This window comes from Hirundo rustica, chromosome 3, assembly GCF_015227805.2.
Source record: "Hirundo rustica isolate bHirRus1 chromosome 3, bHirRus1.pri.v3, whole genome shotgun sequence".
In the NCBI taxonomy this organism is placed as follows: domain Eukaryota; kingdom Metazoa; phylum Chordata; class Aves; order Passeriformes; family Hirundinidae; genus Hirundo; species Hirundo rustica.
The window spans coordinates 50126058-50140497 of record NC_053452.1 but is presented as its reverse complement, the minus strand read 5'-3'; the positions used below and the strand labels follow the sequence as shown (position 1 = coordinate 50140497).

General features: G+C 37.2%; 1 protein-coding gene across 7 annotated transcripts in view; it reads left to right on the top strand.

The window, feature by feature from the left end:
• UTRN (utrophin) overlaps positions 1-14440 on the top strand; it is a 351387-nt gene that overhangs the window by 307646 nt on the left and 29301 nt on the right. For all 7 annotated transcript variants that reach the window (XM_040060117.2, XM_040060120.2, XM_040060116.1 and 4 more), the window contains 3 exons: positions 5006-5163; positions 7543-7709; positions 10028-10139. In XM_040060117.2, the coding sequence (XP_039916051.1) occupies positions 5006-5163; positions 7543-7709; positions 10028-10139 (437 nt within the window). The remainder of the gene's footprint in view (positions 1-5005; positions 5164-7542; positions 7710-10027; positions 10140-14440) is intronic.

The following is a 14440-nucleotide window of genomic DNA, read 5'->3' as shown; positions in this document are numbered from 1 at the left end:
CTTTTGATTTTGTCATACCCTACTAATCATCTCTTGTTGAGAGAAATTTTGTCATATATTCTGAGTTTTCAGTCCTCGAGTGAAAATTGTAATGGAATTCCTGAGTATTTTCAAGAAAGTCAGTCACTTGGGGAAAAAAAAAAGGTACCCCTGGGTGCTTAATATTAATTACCTGCCTTTTGATTTTTCCCTTTCTTCTTCTTTTGGCTGTTTCTTCTAAGCATTTCTGAGGCGTTGGCAGTCACAGGCTGCCCTGAGAGTGACAGTGATCAGATGGTTGTGGTCAGAGCCCCCAGCAGAGCAGACTGTACCTTCAGTGGGCTAGCCTTGGAGAGGCATACTTTGTGTTTGTGTAAAACTCTTAACTGGAATGTCTGCTGCCCAAATGTTCAGCCTTCCTAGAGACTGTAGGTTCATTTCCAGTATAGGTAGGTTCTTTTCACTTGACACATTTAAAAAAAAAAAGTTTTGACAGAGAAATTTCTGTGATTTTTTTCTTTTTTTTTTAAATTTCATTAAGCTTCTTTTTTAGATTCTAGACTTCAGGGTTGAGATGAGAATGGATCCCCAATTAAAAGTTCCAATTGCTTTAGAGGAAACATTGAAACCTCAATTAAAAAATGCCTGTTCTTGAAAGTGTTTAAGACATGCTTAACTTCAAGTACATGCCTGAGTGGTCATGAGAATAAAAATGGACCTCCAAAATTAATTCAGTAGCTGTGAGCTGCTTACGTCTATGCTTTTAGGGTGAGGAGTCTCAGGCTTCTAAGCTGTTGATGAGGCCAAAGTCCTGGTCTGGCCATAACCATGTTATTGTCTGTTTTCTCTGCTGACAAGGAGGGTCACTTGTGAGCTACATGAGAGTCCATTGGTGTGCACTTCACTCTTATGTCCGCTCGTTTCTAACACACAAAGCCCAAACTGGCAGCAGAAACAGAAAAAAGCCCTGTATAGAGTTTTTACAGTGTGTAGCTTTTGGGTCGTATAATTTAATGTGTAAAATCTTTGATTTGAGATGAAAAAGAAGGGCCACTTCATAAATCTCATCTTCTAAGCAGTTCAGTTTTCAAGTGATGTGCAACATCCTTGGAATGTGGTGGGATTTTATTTTTACTATGATGTTTATGTTGCAAGTTTTTTAAACCATTTGGAACTAACTAAAAAAAAGAAGTAATTAGAATGTGCATTCTGTTTGTGACAATGCAACATAAAATGTGGGTTGCGGACACGTTTCTACTAACTATCTTGTTATCCTTTTGATAGGAATTCAATAAACTTTCCAAGATTTTCAAGTATCTATTTATATATCAACTATTAAGTACATTATTTTCCAGGTTGTCCAGCTGTGCAGTTTGAGTCTCAATGGCTGTAATCCTCAAAATACTAGTGTGAGGCTGTATTTATTTAACTGGTTTCTCTTTTCCTGGTTTCTGGTTTTTTTTTCATACTATTCAGGTCTGAATAATATTTCTCTGCTTCCTCAAGTCATTCTTGTCCTTTGGTAGAGTCCCTTATGCATTTTAACCTTTATATAAATATATTTTATATTGAAACTCTTTTAGTGTGTATGTATATGTTAACAAACTCCATTTACAAGAGATTGGGGCTTTTGAGATTGCTGGTGGGTGATGTGTGGAGTCCCCTTTTCCCACTGGGATGAGTAGGGTGCCTGGGTGCTCCCTGTCAGAGATAAAACAGGCTCTCCTCCATCCCCCACTTGAGAGATGCTCTTGCCATGCCTCCTTTGCCAGGGAATAGCTCATGGGTCATTTGGAATAGGGAGGCCAGATAACAAGAGCATTCTCACTTTCCATGCCTTCAGTTTCGGAGCTTCTCCTACCGTGTGCCACACTGAAGGCATTGAGGGGTTTGGGAAAAGAGGATACTCCATCCATGAACTCTGTGCACCTTGACAGAATTTTGTTGTGGCACAGCTTCCAGTGTTAAGAAACAAATAATTTGGAGAAGTTTGAGCTCTTCAAAGGTATTTTCTGATTTCCTCCTAGCTAATCACTATTCCCTCTCCTGTCACATTGTTTTCTTCTGTTTACCAGCTCCACAATCAACTGAAGTTTTAAGGCTTAGGAAATTACTTCATCTGCCTCCCAGCTCCAGCAGCTAATGAATTGTTCTTTTATGACCTGTTTCTACTACAGACTGATGCCAACAGAAAGAATAAGGCAATTTCTTTTTTCCCTTTTTTATTTTTTTTAATACTATTAATTTTTTTGAGCTGACTTTTAGAAATTGAAAAACTGTCCCATCCTCAGCTGAAGAAGATAGCCAGGATCTGGGATTGCCAAGAGGAACCTGCAGCTGTACAGTATTGATTCTGTCCCCTCTGTTGTCTGTGCTGTTTTGTTTTTTTTTCTCAACACTGTGTGGACAAGATGCTGTAGCTGCTGTTTGGCTAGGTGAGAAAGGGTGAGAAAAATACAATGAAATCTAAAAATTAGTTCAGTCATCTGGATTTTTATTTTGTGAAGATTGTTTTCTCTACTTCTACCTCCTTTGAGAAGAAAAAAAAGTGTGCCCAGACTGTCTGAAGCGCAGTGACAAAGCTTGCCAGTTGCTCCAAATGAAGGGCAAAACAATTTACACCATGTAATAAGAGTTACTCATGAGTGTTTCTGAACAAAGATTGTTTTTTTCTCGATCAGAAGTGCAGTCAGGCTGAATTTTCAAATTTCATGTGTTTCTAATTTATTAGTGGTTGTTCTGATGGGAAATATGAAAAAGAAAGGGCATAATATAAATTGATTCTTTTCCTTTTAATTTTACTTGGAGCTTTAATCCAAGCCAGCCATTGAGTGCAAAAGGAGATTGTAAAAACCAGCTGGAATGAACATAAGAATTTGATTCCACTTCTTCTGTAATTTGTACAAATCACAGAATTAAGAAATATTTCTTAGATAAACTCAGCATTTCAGATGTTTTTAGAAAAGATTAATCTTGTGAATAAATGTTAATGTACACAGCAACAGAGTTAATAAATCAGAATTATTGGCAGAAACATTAACATTTTTAGCTGAACATTTTAACAATTAAAATTGTCCAATCAAAGAAATGTGCTAAGAAAGTACTTGAGAAATAATAACTGTACTGCTGACAGGCCTATTAACTCAGTGCTTTACTGTGAGTGTAGGTACAAGCAGTATCTTCCTTCCCAGTGCCTGTATCTGGAAAAATTTTCTTGATCCCTTTCAGAATAATTTTTTTCCATTGTTACAGTCGTCCTGGTTCATCCATTTATACTGCAGGGCTTGACACATACCTTAGGAAAATGGAATCAGTGAAGGAAAAGTACATGGAAGTAGACATGGTTATCCAGGAAGAAAATGAGATTATTTTAAAGTTAAGCTTATTAAGCTCAAGTTGTGTTTCTGGCTGCTGCTCTTGCTTTAAGCTGTTTCACATGGCCAGTTGTGACTTGTCATAACCTGCAGTCTCAGATCAGAGTCATTGTGCTTCTGTCCCTAACCAAAGGAAGCATAGTTTTTTAGCATAAGATGTGGATATCTGAAATATTATTTAATTCTTCATGGAATCATAGAATAGTTTGGTTTGGAAGGGGCTTTAAAAGGTCATCTAGACCAACTGCCTTGCAATGAGCAGGGTCATCTTCTGCTTGATCAGCTTTCTCAGATCCCTGTCCAATCTGGCCTTGAATGTTTCCAGGGACAGAACATCTACCACCTTTCTGGGCAGCTTGTTCTAGTGTTTTGCTACCCTTATTGTAAAAAAGTTCTTTCTTAATAACTAGTCTAAATCTGCCTTCTTTTAGTTTAAAACCATTACTACTTGTCCTATTGCAACTGGCCCTGCTAAAAGCTTTGTTCTCAGCTTTCTTATAAGTCCCCTTGGAGTACTGACAAGCCACAATAAGATCTCCCTGGAGTCTTCAGGCTGAACAGCCTCAGCTCTCTCAGCCTTTCTTCAAAGTCATGGAACATCTATCCTATGATGAGTTTTTTGGCCTTCCTCTGGATCTTTTCTTACAGTGCCACATCTTTCCTGTGCTGGAGACCCCAGAGCTGGACTCAGTATTCCAGGTGGGGTCTCATAGTAGCAGAGAGTGCAGAACCATCTCCCTTATGTTGCTGTCCAGGTGCTTCTGATGCAGCCCAGGCTGACTTTCTGGGCTGCAAGTGCACCTTGTCAGCACATGTCCAACTTTTCATCTACCAGCACCCCCCAAGTCCTTCTCCACAGGGCTGCCCTCAGTCTCTTCATCCCCCAGCCTGAACTTATACTGGGGTTGCCGTGACTCAGGTGCAGCACCTTGCGCTTGGCCTTGTTGAAATCCATGAGGTTCCCAGGGGACCACTCCTGGAGCTTGTCCAGGTGTAGATGACATCCTGTCCTCCAGGTGTGTCAGCACACTGCTTGGCTTAGTGTCACTTGCAGACCTGCTGAGAGTGCACTCAATCTCTTCATCTGTTTTATTAATGAAGGTACTCAATAACACTGGCCCCAATAAAAACCCTTGGGGGACATCACTTGTTATTGTTGTCTGTTGGGACTCTGAGCTGTTGACCACTACCGTCTGTCTGTGGCCATCCAACCAATTCCTTATCCATCCAGCAGCCGACCCATCGAATCTATCCCTCTTGAATTTAGAGAGAAGGATGTTGTGGGGGACTGTGTCAAAGTCCAGAGAAATGACATCTATAGTCACGCCCCTGTCCACTAATATAGCCACTCTATCATAGAAGGTCATTAGGTTTGTCAGGCAGGAATTTTTGCTAGTGAAGCTGTGCTGCCTCAAATCACCTTCCTGTCCACTATGTGCCATAAGAAGCCATATAGTTTCATTTATTTGGCCTTGTTTTTCTCTTATTTATGGTTATGAATCAAGATTAGATGAAGATAAACTTGTAAATGGGACAGTGGCCTTTTGTAACCATGACAGTAATACAGAAATTAAAAGCTTGAGCTGCAGCATTACAGAATGAAAGGTGTTCTTGAAAATGTAATGAGATGATGTCTTTTGTTGATGTTGCAGACCTCTTCAAGGAGGTGGCAGGCCCTACAGAAATGTGTGACCAGAGGCAGCTGGGCCTTCTGCTTCACGATGCTATCCAGATCCCGAGGCAGCTTGGGGAAGTGGCAGCCTTCGGTGGCAGCAACATTGAACCCAGCGTGCGCAGCTGCTTCCAACAGGTAAGTTAAAGACCTTCACGTCAAGAACAAAAAATCCAAACTCTCTCTTAAGTTTACAGATTTACATATACATGCTGATGTAAAAAGAAGAGAAGAATATAAAAACATCCACTGAATCTTGAATAGAAATTAATATCCTCCTGCAACTAAGTATGGGAAATTCTTATGAAAATACAGCTGTAAAAGATGGTTTACAGTTTAGGAGAGGATCAAACAGATTATGTTTAGCCAAAAGAGTATATAAATCTTCATGATTCTGACAGTGTTTGCCACTCTAAAAGCTGTTAAAAAATGTTGCAGCAGCCAATCATCCTGCTTTGCATTGTTGAAAGCAACCTGATGCTATGAGAACAACATGCTTTTTCCAGCTGGAATAAGGTATGATCTCAACAGAACGAGAAAATTATGTTCATAGTAATTTTTTACCTTGTGTGCCAGGAAATTATTTAGCATTATGTTACTGACAAAAGACCTTGCAGTTGCATGAAACTTCAAGCATAGTCTTTTTTATATTGCAAGCCTTTATGCAGCAGATCAGAACATGGAATAAAGCTCTTTGCAGCCTGCTGTGCAGCTCCACACTACATACAGGGGGTTAATGAGGATTCAAGGAGTGTCTGTCTGTTTAAAGATGAGAATTGAAAACGGGATGTTGTAATGGCACACAAGTAACTGACTTTTTCAAGGATGCCTAAGGCTCCAAATGTTAGTTAGTGATAGCTATATTGCTTTGGTGCATTATTTTTGTGAAAGCAGCTGATTTGGGCATTGTCAGAAATTATATATGGTTTAAAAGTACACCATGGCTTACATAGAATTACTGGCTTGGATATTTCTGATTTTATTGAATTGAACAGTAAAGATTTTAGTGACCTTTCAGAGGATTTTCTTTTGCCATTCTTTCATAGAGATTTATACCTTTTTGGCAGTTCTTTGAAAAATGCAGTTGTGCTGGCTTTTTTCCAGAACTATTAGATTAATTTCTGGATTCAGGCGATTAGGATTTGAAGAGTGTTTGTGCAGCCCATGAATAATTTGGTAGATACTTATGGAAGTTGGTTTGACCAATTAACCATGTAAAGCTTCCCTTGATGTTTTAACTTTGCTGCTTCAGACAATAAGGGATGGTGCTTGACATATCTATCACTGGCCTTGAGTGGTTTGAGTCATGCTGAAATAAATTATTCATTTGTTATCTGCAGACTTTCTGTGTGACAGAGGAACGATCTTTATGTCCCTCAAGGATCTACCCCCATCTCCCATGCTATTCAATTATGAGTGAGGGGTACTAGCAATATGTTTAAATACTTGATGTGTTATTATGATTATACTGATAATGAGGCTGTATCACTCCTCTCACATGAATAGTTCAAGCTCAGTGTCTGGTCGTTAGGAGAGCATAGAGAAAATGTGCAGCTGCGTGTCAGCCCAGTGGAAACAAGTTGGTGGGGAAGAAACACTTTTTTTTCACGCTACTCCCTCTTAATGCCAAAAATGGACTCGAACCACGAACAGGTTAAGAAGCCTAAGCATTACTTTCCATCATGTGTTACCATTTAGGAATAACTTTCATTTTAATCTTTATTTTATTCCTTCCATTGAGCTCAGAAATATGACCTCTGTTATTGCTAATGAAGATGATGAATACAATACCTTTATAGCTAGGCTTCTCTGGTGGTTACAACTTAAAAAACCGTGGAAGTGTAATTGTTTGCTTCTTAAAACAATTGTGTTAATATATTAGCTCCGCTATATCCTTGCAGTGATTGCCTATAAATGGCAGATTCCTTTCTTGCTCTTTATTTTCCTGTTTGTTTGGTTTGTGTGTGTGTTATGTTTAATGTGCTAACTAGAAAAAACACGGTGGGCTTAGAACACAATAAAAAAATGATGAGTCTTGGGGCAATCCGTACACCCATGCAAACACTATTTTAGCATTTTATCATCAATCCTAAGTCAGAAAACAACCATGTCTTCAGTATGTCTGAGCTGCAGAGTGTGCTTCCCTTTCATGCTCATACTTATTTTTCAAGTGCTTTCAGTTGAGAGATGGCTGTACTATGCACTCTGTTACTTCTTTACTATGTCCTCCATCTTTGCTACCATCTGTCTACTCTATCACAGCTGTTTAGTCTTCTAAAGTCTTGCTGACTTGTTTTCTTTATTTTCGTTTTCATTGAGGCTATTTCTTGTATCCTCTAAATGTTTTTGGATTAAACTGTCATGGAAAGAATTCATGCAGGTTGTTGGGGTCTTTTTTCCATAGAAGTCTAAGGAAGATCTACTTGTGGGTGTCAGTTGTTTTGGGGTTTTTTGTTTGGTCGGGTTTTTTTGTTGATTTGTTTTTTAAATTTGGATGTGGGTTTTTTCTTTCCACAGAACCACAATAAGCCAGAAATAACCGTAAAGCAATTTATAGATTGGATGCACTTAGAACCACAGTCTATGGTGTGGTTACCAGTTCTACACCGTGTGGCAGCTGCAGAAACAGCAAAACATCAGGCCAAGTGCAACATCTGTAAAGAGTGTCCAATTGTTGGATTTAGGTAAGAGGAGAGGTGTTAGGTGCAATGTTTCTCTGAAAATATCCACATTTTTAAGTCTTCCAATAAGTGAAGTTCTTTCTGTCTGTCCAGTACCATTCTGGCTCATGCAGTGCCGCTGTTAGACACACGGTGGTCCTGTGGCTGACAGAGGCATAGGGTGGGCTGTCAGCAGATGGTTTTGGATTGGTGGATCCAAGAGATAGCAAATGAAGTCTAAATGTCCCCCATGTGTTCTGTAAGCACAAGGTCAAAAGGAGGTGATCCGTAACAACAAGCATGGACTGTCTGTCTGCTCTCCTGCATAAGGCTTGGGAAATTAACTTATGCCAGGCAGTATAAAACACCCTTCAGCATCAATCTTTCCTTGCTTAAAACAAACACTGACACATTGCTGTATGAGACTTGCAAAGTCCCTATGTCCCTGAACATAATCTAACTTTTGTCTTTTCAAAGAAAGGTGTCACTTCTAAAAGAAAATGTTACATGGGGAATATTCTCCATGTCGTTCTAAACGGTAGTTGGTACCCTTAGTAAGTATTGCTATGACTAACATGCATTTGTAAATTGATTGCTCCGGTGTATGCAGTGATGCAACCCCCATCTCCAAAATCTGCAGTAGAGACTAGAGCTAGAGTTCAGCATAACTGGCTTTTTCCTCTACTGTGGTCATGGAGTCTGATGTATTGTCTAGGAAAAATACAAAGCAGTCTATCATGTAAGTGCTTCTAAGATTTTTCTTTAGGTATCTAGGCAGATGAGTAATCTTTGTTCATCGTGCTTTCTGTTCTCCATCTTTCTGTTATTTTAGAAGATAATAATATGAATCCTGAGGTCAGATTCATCTTGCCTAGTTTTAGGAATGCTGACTTTAGTCAATCCTACGGGAATGAGCTAGCAACCCTCTTTTTCTTTATTATGAATATAGGCATGTGAGTATTTGCAGAAGTAATAATCTGATCAAACTTTGTTGCCTGTCTTAGGAGATGAAATTCTCTAAGTGTTCTTGCCTTTATTATTGTTTGAGGAAGCATAGGGGACAAAGCTCTAGCTCAGCTATGTTTTACTATGTGCAGGAGGGCAGAGAGAGAGAAAAGAAGACAAAGACCCATTTAGAATGGGTCATTCTAAATAATTTCTCCAGTAAAGTTAGAGATCTGCAACAACAAAAGCATCTAGCATCTTAGCAGAAGGTAATTGTAGCCATTTAATGCACAGGCTCTGAGAAAAGATTATAAACAAGTTGGATCAGCATCTTTTAAAGTGAACCTTTACATTTATAGACACATATTCTCTTACAAAACAAAACATAAAACTCAACAGGGGAAAAATGTGAATGGGTACTGAGAATTGCTCTCAGGAAGCAATTTAAATTAAACTTTAACTATTCAGTAGCTATTCAATTTGGTTCAGTTAGCTCATTTCAGTTTCATACAAATGATATAACCTCATCCAGTCAGAACAACCACAACATAGAAACAGTGGGTGGAATCTGGAATTGAATTGTTGATTTAGTATAAATAAATAGATGAATAAATCATGCTCCTGATGATTACATTTAGTACAAGGGATACTGTAGAAGTTTGTTACCCTATTTATACATACGTTCTCTTGAAAAAACAACCAAAAGTAAACAAATTATTGTATATTTTAACTGAATTTTAAATTATTCTTACAATTAATGAATTATTGAGGATTTAATTTCTCAAGAAATTAGAATTTCTGAGCATCAAAATGATTTACAAACCTTTAATTTAACTGTTGAGTGTAAAACCTAAAATAAACCAGTCTGGTTTATAAAAGTTTCTTTGAGATAACACATGAATAGTAAATAGAGGAAAAGAAAAACTGAAGCAATATAGTTTATCGTCAGTAAAAACTTTAAAATTTTAAATTCTTCCCAGTCCATCAATGAAGCTGATGCCTATAAGATTTTCTGCATCAAAGCTACTTGGGCAGCGAGTGATTGACAGCGGCTCTCTGTATTGTTACGGAGACAGAAACTTTTAAATACTCGGTGAGGCATGTCGAGTAGGAAGGTTCTGTGCACTAAGAGGGCTGCAGGTTTGCTGTGTCCCCTGCAGCTGCTGCAGTGGCACTGGTGCCCCTGTGCCTGCAGCCGTGATGGGTGTTGGCAGTGCCACGTTCTGGTTGTGCACACTCGCACACTTCAAAGTTCTCTCTGAGCTAATCCAAACAAACTCACTGTGTCCTTGTGTTGCTGCTGCTGAAAAGCAGGTGACACCATTTCAGAGAGTAATTTGCTTTGTGAGGCTTAATTAGAAATAAACCTCTAATCACTTTATTTAATGTCCCCACAGGTACCGGAGCTTAAAACATTTCAACTATGATGTCTGTCAGAGCTGTTTCTTTTCTGGCCGTACAGCAAAGGGGCATAAATTGCATTATCCAATGGTGGAGTATTGTATACCTGTGAGTACCAATTTACTCAGTGTTTCTAATGGACAACAACCCAGATGTGAGGTCAATTTTTTTTTCCATAATCTTTGTTACCTACCCAGGATTTCCTTTTCATATGTTTAGTATGGCGTGTCTTCCCACCTTTCTCTTTGGAAGGCATCAGGAACTTTTCAGGTTTTGCTGCTTTTATGTGGGGAGCATTTGGATTCTACAGAAATGAGTAGCAGTATCCACCTCTGCGAGAACTTAAACTTCACTGATGAAACAAAGCTTGAATATTAAGTGTAACTGCTGTTCTTGTATACTCAGATATATACACACATGATAAGGGTAAGAACATGTCAGAGAAAAAGGATTCCCTTTACTATTGTTATACCATGGCAAAGAGTATTTAATATTCTACTAATGCACAGTAATATTTTTTGGGGGGGGTGTGATCTGTCTTTGTTTTCAAGTCCAGCATTTCCTTGCTTCATGAAAATGTGGTTAAAAATAGGTTGTTTCATTCTGTTATGTAATTGCTATGCTGGTATATATAAAAGTTGATGTGCAACTGGAAAAAAAATTAACAGAATTGATAGTTTCTAACCAGAAATGGTGTGAAGATTCTAACCAGAAGTAGTGTGAGGTGTTTACCAGCAGTAGTTGACAAAAATTAATTTTAAAAGTGTATTTTCCTAATGATGTTTCAAACACAATTTTTTTAAGGAGATTCCTAGGAGTCTTTCTTAACAGAAGGAGTGGCTGGGTTGCTACACTCAAATACCACTCACTTGTTTTATCAGATAGTTGTTTACATTCAAGAATTTTAACTCAGTCACAAATTAATTAATTAGATAATTGGTATGTGCTCTATGTAACAGTGGTGAAAGGTCTACATGCTCAGAAAAATTCAGACCAGAATGTAACTAGGGCTGATTCGATAGAGCCAATTTTTCAATAGTATTACAAAATACTCTGGGTTCTTATAGTAGAAAAAATTCATTATTTGGCTCTTTTGCTATAGTTGTTGGACTTGCTACCTGTGTTTTCCCTCTCTTTTTTTGTCTGGCGTGTCTTCTGTAATAGAATTCAAATTCTATTAAATAGTGGTATGACTTCATTATAGTCAGAAAGAAAATGTTAGTAATGTTAATGTATTTTCATTAATTCTATAACCAAATGTTAGGATTTTATTGTGAATTTGGCATGTCAGGGTATACTCTGAAGAATATTTTTTAAGTAGATTTGTTATTTTTTTAGGTGGTTTTAATGTTTATTATGTTTTATCACATGACTATTCTGACTACAGGACTTGGAGGTCTATGAGTAGATATCATTAAAAATTCACTTTTTTTTTTTTCCTCCTTATAAACCTCATCTTTAGTGGAATAGAAATGTTCTCTGTTACTGCCTATAATATGCAGAAAAATCAGAAATTGAGGTGTAAGGGGTGTTGAAATAGATAATGCTGCGGGTCTGCAGGATAAGATATCCTTCCTGTCGAGTTAGTCAAATACAGATTGTGTCTGGCATGGGGTATTGTACTTTCCTTAGAACATGATGGTATAGTTCTGATGAATTCCAGATTTTGTCTGAAGGAGCAGATTTGATATCTAAGATGAATTTTCAGTTCTTGTTAAACAAGTTCACATTGTGAAACTGTGAGCCATCCCATTTACAAGTGAAGGCTTACAAACTGAAAAATATATTCTGGAAATGGTTGGAATCCTCTCTGTCCCTGGGAATAGAGATAGCTTGTATTATAATGAAGATTTCTGTTACTGCTGCAGAAAAAATGTAGTTTTAAAGCAATATTATGTGTAAAATAAGGTAACATAAGGCAAAAGTTCCTTCTTTCCATGAACTATAGGTGGAATGAGGTGAATCCACTATGAGATAATAAGGGGAGTAAAATGACATTCTTGATTAGGGTGAATGAAGGAAGGCCAGTGTAAAAGGGGGAAACCGAAGGAACTTTGGTAAGTTTTAAGTAGAGCAGAATAAAAGAAATGGCATATGATTTAGGTGAGGCATAAAATTAGAGATTCAGCACTCACCCCTGTTAATTTGGAAGCTGAATATGAGAGCTGGAATTTTATTTGGGTCCTGATCTGAGTACATTCTGCTACCTCCATTTCCGTAAAAAGAAATGACCCATTGTATGAACAGACCTAGATGCCTGTTAGACTTCCATAATCAGTACCCACTTGCAATCTATTTTAACTAGTCTTATTTTGTCTAGGATTGAGGAATAGATTTCACAAGAAGAATCCTGTATTATTTATTCTTACTAATGCACTATGGTTGGTATACTAATTTGTTGCTAAACCTCTCTACATACTGAACTCATTAAATGCAATACGGTAGTCAAGAACTGCAAAATTTTTTGCAGTTAGTAGAATAGCTTATATGTTTAAATGGAATAATGCCTGAAAAATAGCATAGACCTGGGTCTGTGAAATAAAAGTACCAAGGGCCACTGAATTGTTCCTTAGAATCCATTATATTGCAGTACAAATAGCTTGAACAGCAAGAGTGCACCCACTCTGCCTTTTCAACTAAATTCAAAGGCTGTTGGTGTTAAAAGGTTTCTTTCTTGGCCTGTGTTGCAAAGCAGAGTACAAATGCATGTACTCATCAAACTGCATTGATAAAATCTAGCTTCACTTTCTTACTGCTAATGCATATTAATACATTTTTATCAAGAATACTAGCAATAAATAGGTAAAAGGAATGCTTCCATTACTTAGCTGACATTTAGAATTGGAACTTAGTCACAGATGGAGGGAAGACCATTTAATTGTCTTCAGGTGAGCAGTTCAGTGTAGGGTAAAAGGGGATTTCTCAGAAGCACGGTACGTTCTTATCAAATTTAAAATAATGTGGAGAATGGGTTAAGGAATATGTTCTCCATTTTAATGAGCTTTGGGACATTTGTGTTAGGTAAGATTTGCTTCATAGTTTCATTTACCCCACATAGTTATATGTATATGTATGTATATGCATTTTAGTTTCTAATGCCATTTTTCATTTTCCTAGCTTGCAATTTAGTTTTCTTGATGCTGAAAATTAAAAAAAAAAAAAAAAAAAAAAAAAAAAAAAAAAAAAAAAAAAAAAAAGGTGTTGTAATGAGTTGTCTTTGCTTTCATCCAGGATTTAGAGATTGGTATGAGAAGCATCTGAAGACATAATTCTCTCTTAAGCATTAGAAATGCAAAGTTTTTCTAGTTTGTTTTTCACCTTTACATATTCTTTCTCTGAAAAGATGGAATAATAAGATTTTTAATGTGGAATTTTACACAGATGTGTAAAAATATTGTTAGATTTTCCTAGCATCTAATTTGGGAATAGTCCTACATAACTACCTACACAGTTTATTTTTAGGTTTTTTTGAATGGAAATCCTCTCAGTAGTGGCACTTGTGTTATATTAGTGTGGCTGGGCTTAATGACAGCATGCATTAGTGAGGTTCACATCTCTTCTGGGAATCAGTTTCTCTGTGTATATTAAAACAACTAATTGGTTTTAGATATAATAAAATGAATGTAATTAAGAGAATGATGACTTAGGTGCAGACTAGTCCTTTTACATAGGTAAGTGCAGTGAAAGGAGTAAGAACATGGGCTTTCCACTATTACTCTTTCTTTGAGAAAGAGATTAGTGATAAATAAATAAAATTAAATATATATGTATTATAAGTATTCTATACTGTTTATTCATGCTTCATATATTTGTTGTAATTTTTATATTATTTGTAATTTAATTTAGAGCTCTGCAATTAGTTTATTACAATCTTGGTATTCCTTTTTGCTAATGAAGACTTGTTCTATTTGCAAGATACTGAAAGCCTACACCAACTGGGCTTTTAAGATATGTGTGGAAAACTTATTTCACCGTGCTCATTCTTTTTTTCACTGCTTTCCATGAAATCCTGGTTTCATAATTTTTTATTGGATTACAAGTAATTCTATCCTAGTTTGTTGCTTATAATTCTCTTTGTGCATGGCTGGTGTGTTGAAGAGTGCTGATGCCAGTTTGTCAATTGTTACAGACTGTAACTTGTGACATCTTGAGATGTCTTGCTACTGGTTGTTTTTTAGTTGTGCATGGCAGCCATGGATATTAAATGTTTCTTCCTGAACTTTGTCACGCTCTAAGAACTGAGATTTTAAATTGAGTTCAAAAGCATGGTCTTTAGACTGAATATCAGTGAAGGAAAGTACTTTTTCTTTGCTTTTGAAGTAGTTCTGTAACAAGGGTGCTATTTGTCCTATTGATTTGTGTGGAAATAGTCAAGATGTCATGATGTAAGGATGTGTACAAGGTACCTG